We start from the raw sequence: 27934 nt of genomic DNA on the forward strand, positions 1-27934 counted from the left end.
TTGAGTGGATGCTGTAGAAGGAGCCGAGTTTGTGAATTCTCTAAAATGGATGTGGTATGTTAACTTTCTCTCTGGTGATATCACTCCAAGTGGCTTGTTATGCCAACCTTGTACTTATGTAAGTCTCACACAGCTTTCTATTGTTACAGGAATCCTTAATATAATCAAGAGTTTCTTAGTCCCAAGGAAAAAAAAAGAAAGGGCTGAAATATCAAGAGGAGTTTTCATTTGAAGTATTATGCAGGTTGGTATTGACATGCAAATGATAAAGACAAAATCTGTATAATCAATTTTATGCGAGTCACAATCATGCTAGTGCATAGTCTTAAGGCTTCCCCGAGTGACATGAGAAATCTAAGGCTGAAGTTCAGCATTAAATATCACACTGAACTGTTATTGCTAATCCTGCAATAGGCTTTCCTGCAGAGACGGCTTTTTTCATATTGATGACAAATATAAGCTTTAAGGGAATTCAGGTACAGTTTAAGGAATATGGATTTTTTGTTACTGTAGGTATATGCATTAGAATAAAATGCTATTATTATAGCAATTATTATTTTTATCTTTGCATTTTAAGACTTTTTGGTTTTTTTTTCCTGCACTGAGTGGACAACTTCTGAAAAATGCTCAGTTTACAGACTCTTGAACTGATTTCTTTTTCCTTAGGCAAAGGGCAGAGTGACAACATGCATTTTGTTTTATCCCACTAGAGGGCCCATGGCAAGGGCTGAAAGCATCACTCCTTCCTTCTCCAGAGACACCACACAATTGCTCCCAGGGAGAGAGAGCTGGACTGGCTGTTGTTTGGCTTATCTTCTTTTTTTCTTCTTTTTGGCTTTTTTTTGTTGTTTTGTTTTGGTTTTTTTGTTTTGTTTTGTTTTGTTTTGTTTTGTTTTGTTTTGTTTTCCCTGATGTGGAAGTCTTCTTAAACACCCTGGAATTGTTTTCATTTTATTATCCTTTCACATAAGTTTTCCCAACAGGCACTAATAATCTGTCAAACGTTTGTTACTGTAACAACCTGATCTGAGCCAGTGACCTGGCATGGAAGATTTTGTATCCCATTACTCAGTCCTATAGGCAGTATATGCAACTGGCTTTTTTTTTTTTTTTTTTCTTCCTGTATTTAAACTATAAACATTATTATAAGAAAGACTGTTGAACTCACGGATCATTAGACTTGGGGATGAGTGTGCCAAGCTCCTTGATTCGGTAATTAATATTATACCTTCTTCTTCTCTCAACTGTTAAAAAGAAACAGTTACTATTTTCATGGTGAAATATTCTTGAAGAAATTCAACATAACACATTTTAATTAGTTAAAAACAAGTCAGAGAATGTACAGAAAATTTCTTCCTCAAATAGAAGTCCCCATGTGATCTCTTACCTGACTTACTCTCAGGACAAACTCCATTATTAGTACGGTCTCTGTATGTTACCCTACCTGTAGGTTTTCCGCTCATTTACAACTAGAATCCCAGAGAATGAAATAGTCACACATCCCTTCAATGTGAGCTAACGCTTCTTTTTTTCTGATGTTCATGTATCCTATCTCCACCCTGCTCCCCCACAACAGAGTTTTCAGCTTACTGGAGTTTTTCTGATGACTTCAACAAGGCCCCAAGATAGCTCATCCAGTATTTCATGTTTTGGCACAACTCCGGCCATCATGGTTAAGAGCTTCACTATCTCTTATCGACTGTTATCAGCATTGCAAATCACAGATAGGACATATCTGCAATCATATCCCTTCACTGTAACTGAGAAAGACTGCGTACCAGAAACATTTCATCCCCACCACATCGGTTTCCTTCAATTATACAGCACAAGCGTATTTACAATAACCTTTAAAACACACAGAAAATGAAGAAAAACCTCATTTAAACAATTAAAAAATATTTTATGTATTTAAATGGATGTTTCTCCTAAGAAAAAGTATGTATAGTATCTTTGTTTACTTGCAGTGTAGTTAGAAATGAAAAAGAGAAGGTAAGCCTCTTAAAATTAGTTCCCCCTTTCTGTGGTTTCAGTCCACTTCATCAGCATTGGACTGGTATCCAGATTGGAGTGTGTGCCCCTTCTCTGCACAAAAGAACTGTCACCTTCCTGCTTCCCATTTCACTAACAATTAGAGACAATTCTCCTTTGCTTCCTCACCAATTTTTCTCCAGCTACTTTTACATGCAGAAACCTCACATTTTCTAGTGGATAGGCCCAAAGGATGTATCATCTTTTTGGGGTGTTTCTTGTGTATAATTGTGACACAGAAAGTACGTGCAGTGAGAATGTAGTCCTGCTGTGGTACTGTTAGCTGTCAAAGACCATCACTGATGGTCTACTGGTGTGAACTCGCACTTTTGTCCACTCCCTCCGCGTTGTAATTTGACTCAATCCAAACCTCCTGAATTCAGGACAAGATTCAGCTATCGCCTATCGCTAGCATTGCATTGGGCTGTTTCTGTTATCTGTTGCTTCTTGGAATACCTTACCTTGGGCTTGATATGCTAATGACACTATGTCAGACCAGAGCTGACCCACGTAGGCCAGCCTAGAATAAGGGGAGAAGGAATATATGTTCCTCTCATCCATGTATGTAGATGTGCACTTGAAGTTTGATGACTTAACTTTTAATGCAAGTACAAAAAGCCTCTTAGAGCCTGGTAGAGCTAAACTAGAAGTGTGCAAAGAAGGGAGGCATGGTGGGTCTTCCTACGCTGACTTTAACCTTCTCACAGTCATACGAGCGTACCTCTTTCAGTCTCAGCCCCACCACATAGATCACATTTAGTTCTTTACTTCCTCCAATACATAAAGGTGTTTTTTCTTCCCATCTGTATGAGGGTCTTAGGTTTGTGCAGCAGTCAGTTGTTTCCTCATAGCTGATTCCAGCTCAGGGAACTCCCTAGGTGTTATTTACCCTGGCGAAATGCTCTGCTTTGGTGAGATGTATTATCTTGTCTTACTGTCTCTAGAAACAGCAATTTCACTCAACGGAAGAAAGCATCCCAGATTTTGTAGTCATATTCAGGAGACAGGGTTAAAATCCTCTGGAGCATACCGTTAAGTGACCCCTTGCATCCTATTGGCATGAATGTGCTAGATCTCTTAGGAGAACAGAGTGTACCCAAGCACATAGCAACTGAGCAATTTGAAAGATGTATTTCAGTTATGTCGGCAAAATAATAGCAAGGCAAACAGAGTTAAAGAATGTGCATTAACATTATGGTCATATGGCATAATAGTTGTTTAATTAATATTTACAGTGTGGAAAAGCTCTGCAAGATACTCATCAAAAAGTATTGAACTGAACATTGCCTATAAAACAAGGCAAAGAAAAATATTTCCTTACAAGTTAACACTAGAATTTCCTTACAAGTAGACAATAGAATTCTTTTTTTTTATTTATTTTTGTAGTTTTTCCTGAAAAGAAACTTCCAATGGTTATGTTAGTGAATTAGGGGGGAAATTTTGAAGCTTGGAAACACATTTCAAGAGAGCTTTCCTGATTTATGTCTGTTACAGTTTCATTGGTATCCTGAATTATCAATAATATTTCAAGTATAAAATCATACCAAAGACAGACCAGAAAATGATTAAAAAAACCCCAAACAACCAAACAAAAAAACCAAACCAAACCAAAACAAAAACCCACCAACAAAATACATTTAGGAATGGTTTAAACTCTTCCTGTTACATGAAGAAAGGGTTCCATTTCTTAGACCTAAATCGTTTTTCATGGATTCATTGAGGATTTAACCTTTCAAAAGGAACTTCTTTAGTTCCTTCTTGGTATGAGGAGGTACAAGAACACTTCTGTAATATGTGGACCTTAGTTTAACCTGAAACATGAATGTATAATTCTGATCAACTTCCGAAACCTGATTTTTCAGACTATCTCTAAAAAGGTGGTACTCATAAAAAAGTAAATCACACTAATAACGCCTTTATATGTAATACATTAATAGGTCCACACCATCAGATAGTAGAGCTATCTCCAGAGAGACTTTGAGCTCTGAAGTATGCAGCTGGAGCCAAACGAGAAGAGATGTTACATGTCTGCGTGCTATTTTTACGGCATACAGCCTTCAGCTCAGATGCCAGTGGTGAGGAACAGTTCTCAGACATGTCTTCTGTGTTCAGGAAGGATGATCTCAGAGCCAAAAGAAACAGTGGAGGTAACAGTAAGACCTGGCATCCCTTGTGTATGCCTGCTCCCATCTTTCCCCTTCTCACAGTTCCAGACAACTCCCACCCACCGCCTTTCCTAGTCCAGCAAAAGCTCCCCATTCCTGCCCAAACAAGACGGGCAGCAGCAGCATTGGCACTTCAGAGAAGATGTGCTAGCAGCAAGCTTAAATATCTACATGGTCTGTCTGTAATCCACAAAAATGTACAGGCAGAAATGAGGACGCCTTCTGTAAAGTCTTAGCAGAAAGTTGTCCACGGTGGGTGCTAACACACCGTTCCAGTGGATGCATACTTCCAGGTACATAATTTCATACAAGTAAAGCCATAAATGCCTCTAAGATTACGGAATAGCCAGAGAACAAAGATGTAAATAAGATAAGTAAAATGTAAATAGTGGCTATTAAATAATTACCAAATTAAGTTTAAATTCACAGACTATTTCTGCTGGGAAAAATATGGAAAGAAGAACTGGAAGGTATAATTGCTTTATTCAACAATTTCCGAAGACGATGTTTCAGATTTTTGTTTCAAATTACTCTTTAGAGGGAAAAAATTACCTAATTTTATAGACAATCTTTTTTTTTCAGAAATAAAAAATATTTGTTTTCTATTCTGGGTAAACCAAAATATTATTATTTTTATGAGTTTAACATTTAGACACTGAACTATGAATTTCCTTATGTTCTAAGCCTAAACTAGAGAAGACTTTTCCTCTAGAACTGAAATGACTAACATCTGTACATGGCTGCACTGTTCTCCATAAAGGGAACAGAAGTGTATCCCACCTTACAGAGGTTAGGGGGTTTGTGTATTAGAGCGGAGTCAGAGCACCGTGTGTCTCACCCGATCCTGCCCCGATCTCCTTTTGTGACATGCATTTTCCACAACTTTAAGTTTGAAAGTTATCTGATATGATCTGTAAATGTTTTTTTCCTTCCCATCATCCATAGAGAGATACAGCCTCTCACTTGGATGCTTCAGCAAGTAGGGTGTGAGGAGGCTGGATCTTTGCTGTTGTTTTTTTCATCATCTGCCTCCTTTCTTGTCTGATTTTCACTGTAATTCTTAAAGATAACATCAACTAAAACAGAATAGTGTAGGATGTGTGTAAAACTAGAATAAAAATATAGGAGCAGGAGATGATATATAAAGACATTCATTAAAATATGTGAAGTATTTTGAAAGAAAAAAAAAAGACAGAAATTAATTTCAGGGAAGAAAGCTGCACGGTTGGCTGTATTTGCAAACTGAGTTCAATTTGATTATCCTGGTAAGATGTTGATCTAGAAAAAGAACAGAGACATGGTAGCTCATGTATATTATTTGTGCATTCCCCATACATTCCGTTTAATGAGATGAAAGATGAACATATACTTACTGAGATTGTGGTTATCCTTTTTTTGTCTCTCCTTTGCCATTGCTCGTGTATCTGCTTCTGACAAAAAGTAACATTTATTAAAACAGTCCTTAAGTTGCAAATCCGGTATTTCTTTTACCTTTTCAACATGGCCTCGTCACAAAGAGCAGGCTTCTAGTCTTTTTACTTCATTACTCTTTTTATTATTAAACAAGATCATAAGCAAATCTATATTCTATAAGTATTGCATTTTTGAGCAAGTCTGGCAGGTTTCTTAAGAATTTTATTACACATTTTTTTATTTAAGAACATAGAAATGCTATGGAGGAGTATTTTTTCTCCAGTTTGCTGTACTTTACATCTGTATAAAACTTACAATACACTAATGTGAATATGGATTTGTATATCCCATAATGCAAGAGTTAATCAGATTTGTAAGATACTGAACAAACTCACTGTTTCCTCTGAGTGACACTAATAAATTGTACACGGTTGTTAGCATTCTTTGGATTAATTGAATGTAACTTTTTAAGTTGCTAATCCACTAATATAGATTTACCTTGAATAGTCTTATTGTAAGCTTTTAAAAGAACCATTTGTTCTACCCTGGAACAAATTTAATGGATGATAATTTATTTATACCGTTGATCAGGAGCCAATATGTGGAAGAATCCACTGTTTCCTAAAATAATTAGGTTTATTAGAAGCATGATATTCATAAAAACCAGGGGGCAAACATGGTTTCTGAATTGCTAAAGAGGAGAACAGAAATAAAATATTTCTCTTTGGTTGTTGTTCTTTTCCTTAAATGAAACTGCAAACATTAAAATTCTTTTAAATTAATTACAGAGATCTGTTTCATGGGTAAGATTTATTCAACTTTTAAAAGAAACATCATCACTTCTGAAATAATAAAATACTAAAATCTCAGATTTCTTTTACCTGTGAGTTCCCTTTTTACTGGTAGATTAGCTGGGCAAGAAGCATTTGTGAGACCCATGTTAGCTGGTGCCATTCCCTGGTCACTGTTATATATATCCAAAATGCTGCTGGATAGCTGGATGGGTAGGGGGAGGAAAGCAGAATAAGAAAAAATAATAAAATAAGTAAAAGACTTAAGAGATTAAAAAAATCATAAATACCAAGAGCTAACTTTGATTATGAGCCTGCGTATATGTGTCTAAGGGAAAGTTTGCCATTATGTACTGTTAAGTAAAACTGAAAGTGAAGGGTCACAGCCTGCCACTGTTCCACAGGCAGCTTTCTAAGTGCCGTTTGTGTGGGTTTCAGGTGCAGAGTGATGGCAGGATATGGCCCCCAGTGGCTGTTTTCTAGTTACTTCTGTACCGTGTTTTCTGATAACAGGATTACTACAACTGCACTTCAAACATGAATTAGGTGGAAAGTAAAAATAACTTTGCTGGTTTTGACCCACGCCCCTGTGATTTTTTTAACCACATCACTAAACTCTAAATTGGTACTTTATAGTGTGCCTAGCTCAGCAGCATAAAGATTCAGTGACGCAGTTAGATGCCATAGTTAAAATCAGAGTGGACAGAACACCAAAGTATACGTTTTAAGGAAAGAAACCGTGGTGTTGTCAGGATAGACCAGATAACCTAATGGTTTTAACAAGCATAATGTATATGATCATGTATACCATTATCCTTATTACCTTCCAAAATGTAATATAACATTTTTTAAATAAAGCTATAGAATAAACTTAAAGAGAAGTAAGGCTAAAGTATGTTTCTATGGATTCCACATAATTACAAATTCCAAATATTACTTTTACTTAAATAATTTTACATATCTGAAATAACTGTAAAATACATGGAAGTTTAGCAAAGAACAGTTCGGGCTTTGTTCAGTTGCTACAACCATATAACCAACCTTCCATCATTCAGCATTATCTTATATATTTCTGTCTGATCATGTGAAAACAGCTGTACAAAAAGAGTCCAAGTCCAGGTTCACAAAAAATATTTACATTCTTGTTGCCTTCTTAGGCAATAAGAGCATTTCTTTTTTTCATTTTATCATGCATATAAAGTTTATGCAGATAAATGTTTTCTTTTTTTTGTGGGCAACATACAAGGACTCAGACATTGAGTTTAGGTCCACCTGGGCAAGAAACAAAAAGGAGGAAAAAGTGGGTGAAAAATGTGAGGAAAATTGTGGGTGAAATGACTGAGTTGAGACAGGAAGGAAATTAGGAGTTATTTAAGAAAATTATTTTTCATAGACAAGAAAACATGTTTTTACAGATCTGCCCTGCACCCGTGGACCCTGAAACACCCTGGAATTTTTCAGGCAGGTCACTGAGACACCAGTCATAGGTCTGTTGGGAACCAGCTTTTTTTCAGACTGATCATTTCTCTTGTAGAGACTGTGAGCTTCACAAGTTATTTTGAACGGAGACACTTTCTCAATGACCCGCTCAGTGTGAAATTTTTCCATGGCAGTGCTTACTATACTTTTACATTAAATCTGAAATTGTAAATAAGTTTTATTTTTAAATAATAGTTTTACTAAACTAGCTAATAACTTCACTAAATTATCTAAGAACCTAGTTTGTGTTAAATTCTCCTAGTTGCATAACCCACAAGGAGATGAAGCAATCAGGAATCTTTTTGAATACACATAAATAACACGCTCATTTTTAAAGTAATTTGTAGAGGTTTATTACTTAGGAGAACTGATAATTCTTAAATACCATTAGAAATCACAGCACCAAGTCAGTTTTGAAAATCTTCTTACATATTTGATCTCTCAATGAAAATACTTTTTTAAAGAATGTTTGGAATTCAGTTGAGTATTACTCAAGAACAAGCTATGTTTAGTATGCAGGATTTGAATGCTAAGCGCATTCGCAGGTTAAGCACCTTTGTTTCATTCCAGAGTGGTAAACTGACAAGTATTACAGAATTCACTGCAGCTTTACCTTTGCGTTTCTTTGTTCCAGGGACAGTATAACTATATTACAAGACTGAACTCATATTAGCTCTAGACACATATTTTATGACTTCCTACATTCATGTAAATGAAATTGAAATGATATGAAAACAGAACTTTCATATTCAATGCTGAAATAAAAAAAATGTGAGTCAATGTGATTCCTACACTTATTCTAGTAGACTTTGGACAAGGCTGTTATGTGGTTTAAGCTACTTTTTTTGTGAAATATTAGGAAATAGTAACCACTGAAAATAATATAATAAATAATCTAGCAAATGAGAAATGCATGTAATCTATCATATTTTACATATCTCACACAGCTGTGCATGTAAGTTCAACAACTTGCATGAATCTGATAGTAATCTTTTTAATTTATAAGAGTATAAATACCACTAAGGAAAAAATCAGAACTGTAAACATGTAAACAAACTGTAAACAGTCTGACACAAACACATGAGATACATCAATGATTACTTCTAATTTTCAAGCAGTAATTCATCTTTATCCTTGAAATACAGTTAAATTCCTATAGTCTGCTCACAAAGGCGTGAATTCAAACACAAGTCCCAAAATCAAGAGAAAAGGTCATGAGTGGCCAACTTATCTGGTAATGAAAAAATAATACTGACACAAGTGAAGGTTCAGAAGTATGGGAGGGTTCAAAAGAGGGTGAGTAAACTCAACTTAAAGCCAAAGGTAGGCATTTCAGCTGAATTTGGTTACACAGTTGGTGAAGGTCCTTCCATCTACCTCAGTTGCCACTGTCTGGAGTGATGAGTTCATGTGCCTCCTTCCACCAGCAGAACTGCTGGGGCAGTGTCATCCCACACAGTCAGGGCTGCAAGCGAGTATCTGTCCGTGGTCTATGTCTGGCTGCACTAATGCTTCCATCGAGCAGCAAAAGGCATGAAATATTTCCCCAAATGTCCCATATCATCTTTGTTTCACACAGATGGTCTCCAGTATTTTTCCCCTCATTATTTGGCAATTTTTATCAGTAATTAGGAAAGCAGAGTCATAACTCCCATGTGGAGATGATGAAAATGAAACTCAAACCCAAGTTATTCATCTACTGATGGCTACAATCCTATAACCTCACGAATTAGAATGATTCACACATATGTTAATCACTAAGTGTCAAAACCAGCGTTCTGTCATGCCATTAAAGAGAAACTTTGATTTAATGTTAACTGTCCTAAATTATTCTCCAGAACATGGACATCAGAGAATAACCCTGTTCAACAGCACTGCCACCGAGAGCCTACAAAATTATCACTCATTTACCTATCTGAAAGCACTAATTTCTGGGCCTCAGAATCTGTCTTTCTGATTGAAACATTAACAGGTGTGAAAAATACAACCATTTTTAACAATCCACAAGTACGTTACTTTTGGGGAATAGAAAAAGGTAGGTTTAGCCCTCCTTAAGTCTGCCATCATCTCACTCAGTGTGCTGAAGGATTAAATAAGAAACAGCTGACTCATCTGGCCATGGGAAGGACACATACAAAAAAGGTTCTTTTCTTCATACCTGCACCCCATCCAGACTGAAGTTTGCTGTCTCCCTTCAGCATTTGTCTGGGTGATCCTGCTCAGTACAAAAGCAGTTGTGCCAATCACACTATCAACTGCCTCTTTCTTCCTGTGCATTTAGTAGAAATCTCAAGTACATTGTATTGGCCACTATGATGGATATGTGACTTCTTTGTGGACAGAACCACTGATGATCTCCCTTTGACACACTGCCTTCATTCTCAGTTAACCAGCACAGCATTTTCACACTTAAAGTAGGACAAAGTGGGTACAAAGCACCAGTAAATTAGACTACCTTTGACAGTCGCTTTGTTCCTACAGAAATGGTGACACGTGGAAAAATCTGCTATGAGTTAGTGTGCGAGGAATAACTCTCAATGTCAGGATTCAGGATCAGGAGAAGAAATAGGGGGTGATTAATCTGTCCTGTCTTGGACACTTAGAGTGAACTGTAACACCTCTGTTTCTTCTTATTGACTCTAAAGAAAGCCTGGGGTGACTGTTGCAGACTTTCTGTATGTACCTTCTCAAGGAACCTAACTGTGCTCCTAATGTGAAAATTTCCAAATAAAGTCTTACTTTAAAAATCACATTAGAACAACAAAGCAAACCACACTGGATCTTTCTTGATACATATTCACATTTCTGATTATGGGGGAGTTTGAAAAATACAAATCAAGAATGTATCAAAGTATTTTGTTGAAACTCACTACCCGAATTGGCACTGCATTGATATCAAGCATGGAAAATCCCAAGGAATTTCCTTGCTGATGTTACTGAAAAGTGAGAAAAATCTTAAAATACAAATTTGCCAATTTTGATATAACGTGAGAAAAGCTAGGGTGTTTTTTTTTTTGTCCATCAAAGTGGGAAGCTATTTTAGAAATTTAAAAGTCTGGGAAAAAACTGATTCTTAAATTACAAAGTCAAAACTAAAATATTTAGTGCAATATATTATAGAAATTGTGTGTCAAAATACATCTACTTGTTCGGATATGCTCTAAAACTCCATACACCATAACACAATTTATTTCTTTATGTCATGCAAGCAGGGAAAGTTTTTTTCAGTACTGAGGCTTCAAATAGCTTCCAGTTCTACATTACAAGATAAATATATACATTGACATAATCTTACAAAAATCCAATGCAGTCTTACTAAAAGTACAAATCATTTGCAATGGCATAATTACATGATATGTGTACAATGATGATCTTACAATTACACAGCACTGTCAAATCTGATGAATCCCAAAGCACTTTAAAACTCCAGCTGATTACACTGCAGCAAAAGCATCTTCTTCCTTTCTGTTTAGGGAGGTGGAAACACAGACATTTGGGTATGAAAATTCATAAGTCCCAGGAAAGAATCTATTTATCCTGCAGGTGTCATGAGCTATATCGTTTCACACCTGTGTTGTTCTGAGAAGTCCTGGTAAGTCACATAATTTCCAACCTTTCCATTCATGATACACATATTTATGTATGTGTGTCTGAGAATTTAGATGCAAGTGGCTCGTAAGGGGTGAGCACACACAGTAAAAATAGCAGTATATAATTAGCCATTTTTTCCTGCTTCTAAAATGCAGCCAGCTTTGGACAAAAGATTAACAACCTTTAACACAGCAAATGGTTAAGTGGGAATAACCAGTGACAATGTGGTACAGGAAGAGAACAATACCATATCTAATTAAAACTGCAAGGAGAATTAAAGAAAGCAGGCTGTAATTAACGAAGTTAGCATTTGGCAAGGACATTGGGGTTAACGTTCTTCCTTTTGTATGAAGTGTCAGGGGATCTTCAATGCCTGTGTGCAAAGACTGGAACATGAGAATTTCCATTCACAGGGCTCAGTCCTGAAAGATGCTCAACTTTGAAGCGTAGACCAATTATAAAAGCAAACTTCAGCTGAAGCACCTGAGCAAGTGCCTGGCTCAAGCACTGCCGCACCTCGCAGGAGCCTGTGACCTCGTGCTTGCTGGCAGTGTCCAAGACAACTACTGAAAGGCCTCATCCAGAGGAGCTTGTTATAGTCAATACTTGGGTCTGAACTGCTATGCGGGCAGGATTGTGTGGCAAATATTAAGGGTCCGTTACCCACATGGATGTCTAGCCGTGGACAGCTGTGATCACAATCTGCAGTCTCTAATACCAAATCATCCTTCTTTTTAAAGGAAAACATTACTAAGCCAGGAAAAACATCACCTTGTTAAGGGAAGTGATGTGGTGTTCCAAATCCCATAGCACGGCAGCTATTGGCAAATGTCATGTAATTTCAAGGAAGGGTTAAACCAAGCAACATTTCCATATCTTCCATCAATGAAAGAGGAGGATTCTTAATATGGTAATAAAATACGTGGATAGGGTTGTCTGTGCCTGTTCACCTGTAGTCCCTAGACAGCTCTATGTCACGATAGAGTTCCCTTACATGATCACATACTATTTAAGTATTTTTCCACTTTGGCTAATCTTTGCATGCTGTATTTATATTACACTAGCATTCAAGTCTGTAAGGATCATGGCTCTATCACAGTCAATGTTGCACAGATAGAAAATAACAGCTCACCCTGTTGCAAAGTCAACAAGATTTTTCTTCATTTAAAAATTCTGCTGAATGTGGTAATGCGCAGACACAGAGACCCCGGACTAGAAAGCATTTCCTGGATATTGGGCTCATTTAACATATCATCACATAATCCATTTCATAAACCAATAATGCTCTGTCTTAAAATCAATTAAGTTTCACATCTCCAGTATTTCTATTTGGAGTGTGTTCCAAAGGTTGAATGATAGCAAACTATTGTTAAAAAGCTTTCTCTTTATTTCCATTCCTAGACAAATTTTATTTTGGTTTTGGGTTCCTTTAATGTATGAAGTTCATCTTTAACTTCTCCATGTAATTACTGTGAGTGACCATAGCTCCCTTAGCCTTTGGTTTGCCAAGTTGAACAGGCCCTGTTTTTTTAGCCAGACTTCCTATGTTATGATTTGTCCTAACAGGCCTCTCCCTACCTTTCCTGCTTTGAATTAGTGTTTCTGATGGGTGGACAACTTTATTTATCTGCAACATTCTCAAAGTTGTGTAACCAGTGAATTCCACAGTGGATATTTCCTTGCATCTCTTGGAAATCTCTTTCGTGATGGATCCCAAGATCATATTTATCTCCTTTTTGAAGCCCCATCATTTTGATGGCTTATAGTCATTCTCTGAGCAACTAATGTAACCAGATCTTTCTCTGTCATCTTCAGTTAATGAGCTCTCAGCTTACTGCAGACATTCCTGTTATTAGTATTTAAATGAATGACCTTGCACTCAGTACTATTACATTCCTTCCATTTATACTATTCTGTCATCACAGTCATATAATTCTTCCTCTACAATATCCTCATCTTCCTTTGTATTGGCAATACTTTCTACTTTTGCTACCTCAGTAAATTTCATCAGCATAAACATATTTTTTGTACCAAGGTCACTAATGAAAATATTAAATAAACTGAGACTGAGGATTGATTCTTGAAGCCCTTCATTAATATCTTCTTTTTTAACAATATCTTTGTCATCTCTTTAGCTTGCCCCTTAACCTGAAAAGAATCCTGTTCAGTTTCTTTCTATACAATCTGTATTGCGTTTTACTAATATGCATTCATAAAAGAAGGCTACAATCAACAAACCCTGGATATGCAGGACTAGCTAGAAAGACTAATTACAGTAGCAAAGAGCTCTCCATACATCCAAAAGGATGTCACTGATCATGGAAGTGACAGAGGGTATGTACATTTTTACAGAGCAGAAGCCTTACATGTTCTAGTTACCTAAAATGGCTAAATCCTAGGATAGCAAGAGCTTTTCACCAAAGGCATCTGGACGGTCCTGGCAGGTCAGAACAATGCATCAGCTAGCAAGCTTTCCCTTGAGGGACCTGAGAACAGGCATCAGCATGGACTGTCCTGTTGGTGGAGGTTTATTTCCAGCTACCATTTCTCCCAGGGTCTTAGTTCCCCAGTCACACTCGCAAGCCCAATTTTATGACCAGAAATTGTGCCCAGAAAATACAGGGGTCAGGATCAGACTGCCTCTGCCAGAGGTCTTCATTCTGCCCCAGTTGGAAGAGTCCATGAAAAGAGGGCAAGCGGGAAGCAAGCTGCAGGGATAGTCCTGCTAGCAGAAACTTCCTTTGCTATCCTCTTTTCCAGGGTTAATAATTGCAGACATGTAACTCACCAAGATTGTCTACATGCCTTTATTTTCTGCATGTTGCAGAAGTATGGCACATATCCAGAGTAGCTGATGTGGATTAGAGACCATTCTGAGGATCGTCACTGGCCCTATTACACATTGTCAGATTGCTTGTACTGCACCTACAGACTTGGCAAACTCAATAATAATAGAGAAGCATAGCACATGCTGCTTTACTTGTCACAAGAAGATACTATATAGAACCTGAAAGATCGGGTACTATATCTGCAAGAGCAAATTTCTTTTGGTGCTTGGTAAAAATCCGTACCCACACAGACTGCATCTGGATTAAAGTGTTCACATGTGAAATATTAGTACAATACTTTATTCTTTCCCACCCCTCAATATAACCCACTTAAATAACGCTCTCATGAACCTAATTGATAGCATCACTTCAAAGAACAGTTTTGTAAAATGAGGCTACTTCTCCCTCTTAGACACAAAAAATATGTCAGCACCCATCCATTTCAATGTGGCTCTTGCTTATTCATTTTAATTAAAAAATCAAAGCAGGGATTTTACAAAGTTTTTATACTAATATCATATGCATCCCAAATGTAGAAATCTACATTTGGAACCGCTTCCACAGTTCATTTTACATATTAAGTAAAATTCAGTTTGTTCCGTATTTGTATTACTGGGATACAAAAAAAATAAAAAACACATACTTATTTCCCTGTCATTCCTTCCCTGTTTATTCAGGACAGGTAAATAAAATTATTTTGCAGTCTTTGAAGTTCACAGATGAACTCCAAAATGTGCCTTGAATTTGGCCAAATAAGGAGTAGATCAATAAGTGTATAATAACCCAAAACCATTTTCTACATTGTAATATCTGGTATTTCCAACTTTTGACAATGGGGAAACTGAGGTAATTCTTGTGTCTTCAATGTATGTTTTAGTGAATTGGGACTTTTCATCTAATTCACAGGTATTGCAGACAGGATGACTAATCTTGTGGGTCAATACCAGTCCTGTACTCAGAAGACTGGGGTTGAACCTCTGGCTTTCTTTTACAATTGCTGTGTTGCTTGAAGAAAGGTGAACAACAGAAACCATGATATCCTTTTTCTTTGTGAAGGTGTGTTTACACTCTCAACTATCAAAAAAGTCATAGTATACTGTTTTCAGAGTCTGGAACAAGAAGATCCCATTCACAGCTATATATTTTAGGTCCTTTTGTAATTGCAAGGCAAAATACCCATGTTTGAAAATAGATGGTCTTTAGTAACAACTAACACCCAAATGTTCCACTTCATCTTTTTATTATCTAAAAAGAACAGGAGAAAAGCAAATGCTTCCCTTTTCAGACTTGTTTTCCTTAGAACAAATTGTATCTCCTTCTATATTTATCTTTAACATGGTTCATAATTACACACTGCTCAACCAGGGACTTAATGTTCAGATATATTATAATACATATTATATATTATGCATGAAAACTGGTTCATTTTTTATCTTCAAATAATGATCATCAAGCTGGTTCATTATTCATCAGAGAAAAATGAACTCTGTTCATATTCGCAGTTACAGTACATTCCTGCCCTGATCATATACATAGAAGTCCATTGTCTAGATAAATGTCTGATCAAATATGACCAAGCAAACGAATTTTCTGGAGAATCAGCCTTTTGCTGACGAGTTCTGTTCTTTCAGTTATCATCTCTTAACTGCATGTTTTTATCTTTTCTTGTTTTTTTCTGGCTACAAAACTAACATAACAGACACAGACCAAAAGCGAAGTGCTGTCGTGATACTGTCATTATCCAGCTGGCAGCTGGAAATCAAATGTCACAAGAGTACTGCCCCACTAATCTCCAGGGTCCAAAACTCAGAGATAGCAATTACATGACAACACTGTTAGCTGTTTTACTAAGATTATTTCACTAGTAACACCGGCTAATGCACTAATTCCTGCTTCCAACAACAACTTTTTTTTTTTTTTTGCAGTAAGATGCTTGACTGTGCCTGGAAAACAAAGTGGCCAGTGCTGTTCCCTCTGAGCTCACAAGTCTTTTATTCTACCTATGTAAATGCCATTAAAAGAAATTCATAAAGTTTAGCTCCAGAAGTGATCATAACCTATACCTTACAGACCTGAAGGAGCTTAATGTAACCTTCTCTATTATCTGTCATCTGTTATGGACTTCAGATCTTGCATTGCTTCATACATACAACAACACAAGACATGCTGCAGAGGCTGTGCATCAGGGCTTTGGGGTAAGACAGAATCTACCTGGTGGCCCCAAAGAGCAGGAATTTACTTGCAGATCCTGCTGCACAGGAGCATAGGATTAGCGAGGAGTGCTCAGACATCATTGAAAAAACTTATTACCCATCAACAAAAGCAAACTGTAATATGACAACACACATTCAAAATCCTTTCCTTTGTCCACCACTTCAGAATCTACTCCAAAATGCTGATTTTTATATTCTTAGGTACTGTGATTTCTTGAGGAAACTGAGGTTACCTATAGTGAAGAAGACAGAAACCTCTGTTTTGTATTCAAGGAGGGAAATATAGGCTTCTTCGGTGCTACTCATTTCATACTAAATGTTACATCTAAAATCAGTGAGATAAATTGCAGGCTGAAGTTGCCTCTGTATAGTAATTGAGATAAGAGTTGAGGCGTTCAGTTGCAGAAGAGGCAACTAAATGTGAGTGGGTTAGGTGAGATGAATGCATCCTCATTTGTTGGACTACCAGTTAATAATGAGATAAAATTAATCAAATGTTGATAAATCATTGATTTCTGTAAGAGTAACAGATCCTGGGTTTGTATTTCTGCAATAAAATATCACTGCCACGTTTCCTCAGGCCCAGCTAGTTCTTTCAACGAGGGACCACATAAGCCAATATTGATTTCAAAGTTAGTATAACGCTAAAGAGCATTAAAATTTGCTTATGAGTTGTTTCCAATGTGGAGAGTCTACAAAGGCTTTCAGAGATATTCAGTGTATCTAAAAGATCAGGATATGTTATCAAAGAACATTCTTACTAAAAATAAATGAGCATGTTAGGAGAATTAGAAATGTGTTTTATCTATCCTCTTCTCCTACCTCTGTTCAACATGTGTGAAGCTCTGAGATGAAGATCATGTTTGTAAGAGGTACTGACCATATATTCTACAATATACAAACGACTGTATATTGTAGAATAATACTTCCATTTATGTCTATTTACCTTTCCAAAAGAGAAAACCAAAGAGGAAAAAAGGAACCTTTCCTTCATTTCATAATTATGAAAAAATTTACTCCAGTTGCATGAAGCCTGAGAGGTCTACCTTCAAAATAGAGACAGGTTATTAGACATTGTGCAGTCACAGTGTTAAAGATAGAGCTGAGCTATCTGGGCATTTTGCGCAGCTATCTAAAAGTGGACCACAGTCCTGCTGACCCAAAGTATTGCATGCTCTGTGCTATGAAGTCCTTTCCTACAGCATGGGGTAAATTGCAAACACTCATACCCAGTCTATTTGGAGTACTTAGAGCATGATAGAGAGCTGTACACTGCCCATTTCAGCCTCAAACTACTATTTTGTGTGAAATACTTATAACAAACCTTCATCTGGCATCTGTATGATCCAAAATGGTAGTGGCAGTGATACCAAGAGACACCTCCAGCTGCAGAAAACAGACCTGAGGAGTTGTCAGTTTGTGCATTTCATTGTTAGCTCTCTACAACTGAAAGACAAAATTTCCTATCTAGCACTTTTATACTATCGAAAAAAAGACAAAGAAAATATTTGCTCACCAGTTTTATTTTTGAGGAGTCAATTATTTCCTCAATAGCTACCGACTGTTCTTTCTCCTTCATTTTTCTTTTTCGTTAAACTTGGAAACGATACCAGGGAGTGCTAGACAGAAGTTTATATACTTAGGTGAACTTTGATTCTTCCTTGGACTTTAAGACTAATCTAGTGTAGAATGTGATTGACAAAGCATTTTCATTGATGTTATGCAGCCTTTTCAAGTTACCCAACCTAAGCAAATGAGGTTGTTAATGTTTACTCTGGCCCTTTCTCTAAAATGGTTTTGAACTTTAGCAGGTTTTATAAACTTATGAAGGTTGCCAAATGGGATTGGTATTCGCTAAATAAAAAATGCTTATGATTATGCAGCAGGGGGCTGCCTAGATCAGCAATACTATATGCACCTCTAATGGAAACCTGGTTTTACTTCATGATTGAATAATCACAGCAATTATTGAATAAAATACTTTGGAGGATACCTATTGAATTTCTTTTTTCTGTATGATTTCTGGGAATGGGGCAGACAGCAGTTTTTGTAATCCATCCAGATGGTAACCATCAGTATTTGACAAATAATTAATACAAATACAAATTATTAATGCCATGATGAGAAACCGTGACCTCAAAGACCTTGTAATAGCAGTGAGATTTCTCAGACAGACTGCACTGTCCTTTTATCAATAAATAGTGTCTCCATGAAATGAAATGCAGAGTTAACAGATTTAATCAGAACTTTATACCAGCTGTAGTTAACAGAATCATGAAGATTAGAGAAGGAAAACATCTATCCTGTCCTGTCCTGATCTAACCTCTAGTCCATGCCTGTACAACACAAGGTTTTTTTTCAAATGCCAAAGGAGCCGACCAAATACAAGTGAACCATAGGGCAACAGGATTTTCTCCATAAGCTGTTTTCCTGCAAGAGTGACGTAAGTGGAGCAATCCCAATGGAATTGACTCCAAAGTGGACTGGAAGCAGCCCATAGCTCCCAATCTCAGTGACATAGTGAGCTGTGAACATCTAAAATGAAGTGACGCAAGTGAAGCGGCGAGGCCTCGCAGGACCCCTTGAGAGGGGACCCGTTGCATGGCAGCTGCCGTTCCCCATGCCCAGCTGGCCCACCGGCTCAGCCCTGACATCCAGCACCCAGCAAAAGCCCTGCCTTTCAGCATGCCCAGCTGCTTTTCTTCCCCTCTCCGTTAGCGACTCCTCTCTCTCCCAGTCTTTACACCCAGCCAGTTACAGAGGCCTTTTAATGATTTCACTAGAGGCCCCTTTATCTTACAGACAGCCACTTGAGTTCTTGGAGAGGGAGCAAAGTAGATGAGAAAGCTGAGAAGAATCTCTCTACACCTTCCCTCGTTACATTGGTGGGCAACAGGGAGCTCCTTAGCATGCAGAGGAAAAGAGTGGCTGTCTGGGATTCAGAGTTGTATGGAGAGGGCCCAGCAAACCGACAAACCACGACAGGTAGTTCATTCTTTCTTTTTACCGTTATTCAAACCCAGAAGTACAAGACAAGCCAGACCTCTGCTGTTCTGTTTCTTCCTACACCACCCAACCAGGAGATGATTAGCAATGGGATCTGTGTGATCTGCTGCCCCTTAGCTGTTGCTTCTAACCAGAACAAATAATAATAGATTATTATCTGATATAATGTTTTAATGTTATGTACCTATCTTTTGATCACCTGATATTAAACCAAGTTTCAAGTGAGGTGCAGTACCATTTCATTAAAAAGGTACAAACAGCAATAATGTTTAGTTTGTTGTTTTAATTTTTCTTTTTCCCAGCATATAAATACCACATACATCAAGTCACATTCAAAGGACTGAAGAAATTTGGTTGGATGCACAATAGAGAAAGTTCCCAACAGCAGATTCATTGCATGTGACAGCGCTAAATCTCCGAGGTGATGTGAACTTCAAAGCGCCAATGACACCATAATGATTTCAGTATGCAGTTAGAGCTGGAGCTGCTGAAGGAACTAACGCTGTTTCAAATCTTTAAGTATTTCTTTCCTTTAAAGCAAAGAGCAATTTTGGAAAATGTTTTGCAGATTTTTTTTTTTTAAATAACTTGTTTTAACAGCTATTTTTCCAGCTTCGTCTAGGACTACCAAGGCTATTCTATTCCCTGAGTGAGAATAATTCTTCAGATCACGCTTATGGTACATTTATCCATATATAATAATAAAATCTGTGCTTTCCATTGGTTAGAAGCCATTGCTTTCAGGAATTTTTCCTGCTGGCAAGCGCATTCAGGGGAATAATTGAAGAAAACGTTTCTTAAATATTATGAATAAATCAAGATAGAAACATTTTTTCTTGGCTCTGTTTATTACTGGACATGGTAAAAAAAAAAAAAAACAACCAAAACCAAAACCACAATGAATAGGTTTTCCATAGAGAAGCATTACATTTTCTCCCTAGAAAACTGAAAGTAACTGCTCCATTGTATTTAGTCATTCCGTAGCTACTACTCCAGTGACAGTGAGTCCACCCAGTTCAACAGATCACCAGTTGGGCCATTGCAGTGGATTTTTTGAAGTCCAGTTTTATGGTAGTGGTCTGCCCTAAGCATTACTCGGCACTACCCCTTAGTTTTCACCACCAGCCATCTAGTGGCTACAGAGTTTTTCTCCCTGGGTTTCTTCAAGAATACTTCTGAAAGCTCCTGTTTTCTTTTGCCCCAGAACAAAAGACAACTTAGAATCTTTGGAAATGTTTACAAAATCAAATTATTTTCTGGCCTGTTCCAACCAGCACGGTGCAAGAAAAACCTGTGCCCTTGCAGAACAGTAATATCCTCTCATTTTATTCTCATTCCAAGCTAGTTAATCTCCTAATGCTTTCGATGTAAGTTTTAGTGGACTGCATGTCAAGCAGAGGACATTATCCCAGTAGCTGTACAGTGATTATTTGGGCTACAGCAGTTATTTCTGAATGAAAGTACTGGTAAAATGCCAAATGTTTTCACAGAGATCACTGTTGTGCTTGCTAAATTACTGGGTTTTATGGTGAGTCCTAGGGCTGTATACATATATTAGCAAAACAAAACAACATTCAGTAGCAAGCAGAGGTTCACTAGGTCACACACTGTCAAATCCAACCCTAAAAAGCACAGAGATCCTATTTTCTAACTCCGTTTTTTTCTGGTTCTCTTCACTTTGACTAATGTTCTCCACGTCTCCTTTGATACAGCATATTTCTTAAACTTCATTTTCTCAGATATTTAAAGGAACGTAAACCATAGCTTTTCAGAACTTGCCTCAAACTTTTAATGTTGCTGTCATATGTGTTTTACATTAACAGACCTGCACATCTACATTTCCTACGTTCTGAGCATTTGGAAGTTAATAAACTTTAAATTCATTACAGAATGCTAAATAGACTGTGAGGATTTTGAATAAGAATGAAAGTCTGATAAAAATGAAAAATGTTTACTTTTCAAATGTCTGTCACCATATCTGACATACCTAGCATTATTTAGCTCATATTCACTCATATATTTGTTTCATTTTTTCAATGATTCCTATAAGGTCAGGAAGAAACTTGTCACTCCTGATATGCTAGGAGAAGAAACTGATTTCTTGCAATACAGATAAATATGTTGCTCTCCCTTAATAAAGAGTTTCATAAGACTAAATTATTGTGACAAGAAAAAATTACTTTAAATTGGTGTCATCTTCAAGTTTTCGATATTAAATCCTACTTTCTCCATGGTGAACCAATAATTTTCATCAAGTGATAGTTCATAAGTATAGTTATGATTTGATTTCAGCTATGCTTTCTGGACAAGTATATAACTGAGTTTAAAAATACTTTCAGAAGAATCAGAACATCTTGCATATAGGGAGGACCTAGTCTTAAATTTTAACTCAACTTCTAAAAAATAATTATAATAAGTAGGTTTCTACAATTACGGTACTGTTAAGAGCAATAGAAACACAGCCAGAGAATTTCCTACTTTAAGCAATTCTTAAGTTGCCACCCAGAAGCAGAGAGTTTTAAAAAATTATGAATTTGGGGCCAAACACACAAAAACCCAGACAATCCACTCTTCAGAACCTGTAATAATTTTAATGAGAGATGGAGAGATGTTCTTGTTTTCACTTCTCTGATTCTACTAATACATTACTGTAATTCATTAATTCAGGGTCAGACAATGAGCCTCTGAGCAATTATTCACATGAGTAGTCTCACACAGAATTCAATGTCCTCATTTAATGTGCCATTGAAATGGTACATGGATGCATCTAACTAAAGCAAACATTAATTCACTGCAACACACAACAGGTAGCCCTGTAAAGTCTCTAATCTCAGCCACTAACTATTGAGAAAAATGAGAGAAGAAAATGGCTTCATGAATTTGGCTTGTTCAAGAAAAGATTTTGCTGAAAAAACTCCAAGCCTTATACCATTTTCAGAAAAACAGAAGACTGAGATTTTTTTCAGAATTTTAGAGAGACAACTTTGCACACTTTGGACAAATTCAGGGCAATGCCAAGAAGGGAATAACCTAAGATACAATCCTAAAAATACTTAAGCATTACACTGGAGAAGTGTAAGGAGGAAGCAAACACCAAGTCAGCCAGGCACATGGGCAACTCAGACCCATTTGAGATCTCACTTATGCTGTGCTGATGGTGGCCACCATAGCCAGGCACCTTGTGCAGAAGTAATATGAATCTCTGTTTAAGTACAGCAAAACCCCAGTTCCTCTTCTCAGGGGAATTAGATGTTCTCTCATTCCTGATCATGTCTCCTAGTGCAACACTGTTGCAATATATACATTTTAAACTCAGATAAACAAAATATCATTATGTTTAATGTGATGATGAAAAACTGGATCTAAAGAACATATTTTCTACCTGCCTCTCTGTCTTTCTCTACTGCACAGCTTATGGCCAAAATTTCGCAAACAGGCTTAGGATGTTGCTTGAAAAATGCCGTAAACCCCTGAGTCACAAGCTAACTGCCTGAAACTACCTCCGTCTGCCTATTTCTTTCATATATTTTTGGAGTACACATTGCCAAAAGAGATGACGGAAGAGACAGAGACACTGCTTGATTGCTTCCACACTGGCACAGTTCGCATGCCTTGCTGAAGTCAGGCTTCATTTTGCCATAATATCCCACAGAGAGATTTGGAAATACATGTTATTCCCTGGCTTGCCTAGCAGCCTGGTGATTTCCTCCGAACAAACAAAAATCTAAATGCAATTACCTGGCCCACAGGCCTTGCAGGAGTCTCAAGTCCTTGCAAGTAAGACACCAGCTAGGCCTAAAAGTCACTACATATTTCCATGCTTGCCAGGGTATTCAATACATTTTAGAAAGATATGTCCTTCATGGCTGAAGATAAAGGCTAATGAGGCTGGAATTAGCATAGATTAACATCATCCAGTTTTAAAAGGTGTTGAGGGAGTGTGAGTCTAATCCAAAACCCAGAATTCATGCCTCTCATCGCCATCCCACGGTACCACATCTGAAAGGATCCTCCCCTGCCTCCTCTTAATTTGAGCCAAAATATTAATTCACTCCCCAGGGAGCATTTCTTTGCTATGTTCTGTACTGAGATATGTATAAATCAGACTGACTGTATTAGTTCTGTAGCTGGCATGCAAATGCCAGGTATTCATGGAACTATTAATTGCCATTAACACTGGACTGTGTAGTGGGCAACACAGGGGCGTAGAGAACTTATCTCCTAATGTATTTTTGTAGCCAGTGATGTTCTGTAGTCAGAAAAAGATGTTCCTCCAGTGGGTGATTATGAGCAAGCACCTGATTCTGTATTCTGAAATGAACTTTGTAGATTGTCAAAGCCTGTGAAAACCCTGCAGCCTGCACCAGCGTGAATTCTGCCTTTATCAGCACCCATTTTAAGGACAAAATCCGTGGGAAAAATGTTTCTAGTATAAATCAGGGTTGAGAGAATAAAGAGCATCCCTTCTATAAAGTGTGCTGCATTACAGTTATTGATAGGTGTTATTTTCACAAATAATAATGCTTTATGTGGTGTTGTGTCCAGAAAAGGTCCATCCTTCCTCTTCAAACATGTAACTTATATGGAAATGTAAGTAGCCTTTGTTAATCCTCTGTCATTTCTTTACAATAATAATATCTTTACAAAAAGATCTTACAAAATTATAACAGTTTGTTACTCCTCATATCCATAGTCCTGTATGGGAATTAGTACCTCCACTGGGTTATGCACCAGACCTGATGCTGGGCCAGAATCCCAAATGCTATTCAGACCACTTAAATCAGCTGTATCCCATCACATGGAACCCTTTCCTGTAACATTTCTTGACAAAAAGACAAGCAACTGAAGAGTAAGGAGAATAATCCACTGATAGTATTGTTTTAGCTTCTGAAGTGTGACGTGTGCTTGAATCACTCAATGAAATTCTCTGTTACAAACAGCAAGATGGAATTCCACATAATACTTACAGTTCTTTGCATAAGTAGAGGAGTTTCAGAACAACCTATCCCTTCATCATTAAAACTTGATTCCATATTGATTATGTCTTCAATCACCTCTTCCATCTGATAAAAAAATATTTTAAGACAAAACGTTACAAATCATAATGGAAAAAACGTTACTCTGAAAATACAGGGGAAATAATCTTGACTATTAATTACATAAGTAAAACTGAATTTCAGAAGTTTACATCTGACAGTTGAAATAATTCAAGCACTTTTACACAATATTCACTTTTTTTTACTTCTTGTGAAAACAGTAGTGGTTTAGCAAGTCACTTCCTCCCTGCCAAACACTGGCCCATTCCCCTTTTTTAATCCCTTATTGGAACACCAAGATCAGATGACAGGAGTGCTTTGCTAAGTTGTAACTGTGATCTATCACCTTCATCAGGTCTGTCATATCCACAGTGTATTGTTGCCTCGGTGCAGGAAGGCTGAAAGGAACCTGTGGTTCCACAAGAGCATGAGTCACTCAAGATTTGGTGTTACACACTGCCCCCGAGATTCAGCAGGCAGAGGTTTGTGTTGCATTTGGCAGTACAGTGGACACTTCTCCAGCCAGCCTTCTGGTCCTGCTTTTGTTCTAATCTGAATCAAAAGCTACTGAAGCAGGTGGAATCACTAATTATTTACTTGGGATGAAACAGTGAAGACTTTGCCAACATATAGACATATACAGATTTGGACAAGATACAGCATGAGTGTTCAATGACAATTTTGGTCTGGTTCCATTCACAAAATAACTCTGGGACAGATCTCATGATGAACCTGTCATTGTTAACTCTACGATCTGCAGGAGCAGTTGAATCATGCTCTGAGGCTTTTCAAGCATCTCTTGGGAGCTGTCTGAAGGGCTGTAGCTGAGGGAAATGCAGAGCGTCCTATGCAATGAAAGAAAGCATCACACGGGGCAGGGACCTTTTGATGCAGCCATGTGGCCCAGCACAGCTCATACACGTGCTCCTCTCCCTCTCCAAAAACCAGACACGTGCTGTCCAAGGACTTGTGCCCACACTTATTTAGGAAAATGCTTTCTGGGCCAAAAGGATGCCAGGAAGCACCAGCAATTAGTCACTATGAATTAATACAGTTCAGTGCACCAACCTGTGCGTTGGCTCTGTGTTATCTGCTAATATACCTACAGCCTACACTGAACCACAGGGCACATCCGCAACTAGGAAATCGCACTGTGCCAGGCATCTCCCTGAGGCTCTGGGATGGGATTATCCAAGAGTGATGCCTACAAAGACTTTGGCCTGTGCCAACTATCACTCTCCCAGTCATCACCATGCACAGTTGAGGATAGTGGTTTACAAGCAGCCGTCTCACTCTCGAGGACAGAGTGGTACTAGGGCGGGCATCGGTTGTTCCTGGTCAGACACCCAAAGTGTCTGAGAATGGTTCCAACACATGGTACTTGCCAGCACAGAGGTGACCACAGAGGCCTCCATAAAGCCATCTAAAACAGTCTTTGCATACTAGTGGCACCAATAATCGATAAACCTGACATAAAATGTCAGTTATCAATGCATAAGGAATAGAGGAGCCTCAGATGAGCTCTCCAAGAAGTTTTGTTGGATTTATTTTTTTCAGTTTCCCCTGTAATGTCCAAATGCTCAAATGGGTCACAGTGTATTTGTAAGATTCCTCTGTTCTGTTAAAGCCCAGGATATTATACAGCATCTCCATTTTTTATTTCTTTAGGAATTCCCCTTTACCTAATAAGCACTCTCTCTTGAAATCTATTGAAGTATTAAAGGCCATAATGATCTACATCTCACACTGGCTGAGAATCTGACACTGTATAATAGCTGTACCTCTATTAAAATCGATGGTGGCACTAAAGTTAGCATATCTACACCAATTTACCCAAGATAACCCATATATAAATATATCAGCTAACTGAAAAATGAATGAGAGATTCTTTCAGTTACGTCTTTAAGGTAATCCGTATTTAACTTTGTTATGCAGCTAGGATAATACTTTTAGACAGAAATAACTCTCCTCTGAAAAAAAAGAATTTGCATTGCAAAGTACATATTCAAAAAATGTACAGCAATATATGACACATAGATAAAAAGATGCAACAGTACATTTTAACTGGCAGTAATTTAGAAGCCTGATCATGCAATAAGCTATTCACAGGCATTCAAGGGAATCACCCACGTAATCTGAAAGGATTCAGGGTGCAAGTGCTGCAACCAGAGGCCCCATGAAAGTAAAGAAAGTCATCTCTTGCTCACTACCAACACAGTGTGGGTCATGAAACGCTTTTGTAGAAGCACAAGAAGCCCATTTCCCCATTCCTTTCACCATCCCGGCCCTACCGCATTTTCATGTTCTCCTCCAAGGGCCAGCAGCTTGGTAACGGGGCTTTCTGGTGTGCCAATATCACTGACAGGAGGCATGTGTCCGTTTCTTAAAATGGAGGTCACTCCCGTGGGCTGGATTGTGTGGGAGTGGGACAGGGAGAGCGTCTGGCTGGACAGCTTGGTATCGAGGGTCAGGTACTGCTTCACCTGGTGCCTCTGGCTTTGCTGTATGTGGTATCTAGACTGATTTTCCAAGTGTGTTTGTACCTGGGAAGGAATGGAAATAATTGCTAAGTTTCAAGTAACTCGTACAAGTATTTGCCCATACGTTCACTTCAAAAACTTCAGAACAATACATTCAGCTTTAATAACACTTGGATAGGTATATTATTGACCTTAATTCTTTTTTTTTTCCCACTTTTGCACACTTACACACTTCTTACTTGTTTACCATTTTCCCCTAACACAGCTGAATAAACCTTCTGAATAATTATCAAAGAAAAATAGAATTAGAAAAGATAAACACGATCCTGAGGAAAGACCAGAACTATGCTACACATTTTTCTCTTCTCACTTAAGAATGATCTCTGTTGAAATCACTGATCATTAAAATCAAATCTATAAATATATAAGTACTCTAAAATTAACATCACAATATATTTACTCTTTTGTAATTGAAAGAGTAACTAAATGTATAAAGAAAAACATAATCCAGCTAACTTCAAGTAATATCAACAGCAGCAGTCACTCATACCTAAATCCACATTTGGCTCACCTTGTAATAAGCACAGTCAGTTAAATGAGGCATTGCTGCACTTTCGTAAAAATTAAAAAAAAACACAACACAAAAACAAACCAACAAAACCACCAAAAATAAAGAGTCCAAACTATAATCCTGGATGACTGTTCACTGTGCTCAAACCACGCAGTCTTCTCGAAGTGCCTCTTGAGGACAGATCACTTTTGGAGTTGGTAGGACTTTATAAACTGAGTGGTCATGCCAAAATGGCTAATTGAGTAAGACTTTGGGCCATCCTTTGATTACAGAGATTGAGAGTTGCTACTTCAAACAGCTCCCATTTCAGATCAATGTCACATTCCTGCAATT

The 27934-nt window shown here is 37.6% G+C and overlaps 1 protein-coding gene across 1 annotated transcript in view; it reads right to left on the reverse strand.

Moving 5' to 3' along the window:
• Positions 1 to 27634, reverse strand: part of TFEC (transcription factor EC) — a 35828-nt gene extending 8194 nt beyond the window's left edge. The window contains exons 1-6 of the mRNA XM_009887085.1: positions 27602 to 27634; positions 26842 to 27093; positions 24482 to 24577; positions 6488 to 6602; positions 5567 to 5623; positions 1169 to 1244 (exon numbers count right to left, since the gene is read on the reverse strand). Of these exons, the coding sequence (XP_009885387.1) occupies positions 1169 to 1244; positions 5567 to 5623; positions 6488 to 6602; positions 24482 to 24577; positions 26842 to 27093; positions 27602 to 27634 (629 nt within the window). The remainder of the gene's footprint in view (positions 1 to 1168; positions 1245 to 5566; positions 5624 to 6487; positions 6603 to 24481; positions 24578 to 26841; positions 27094 to 27601) is intronic.
• Between the last annotated feature and the right edge of the window lie 300 nt (positions 27635 to 27934).

The sequence above is a fragment of the Charadrius vociferus genome, unplaced genomic scaffold (assembly GCF_000708025.1).
Source record: "Charadrius vociferus isolate BGI_N301 unplaced genomic scaffold, ASM70802v2 scaffold906, whole genome shotgun sequence".
Lineage (NCBI taxonomy): Eukaryota > Metazoa > Chordata > Aves > Charadriiformes > Charadriidae > Charadrius > Charadrius vociferus.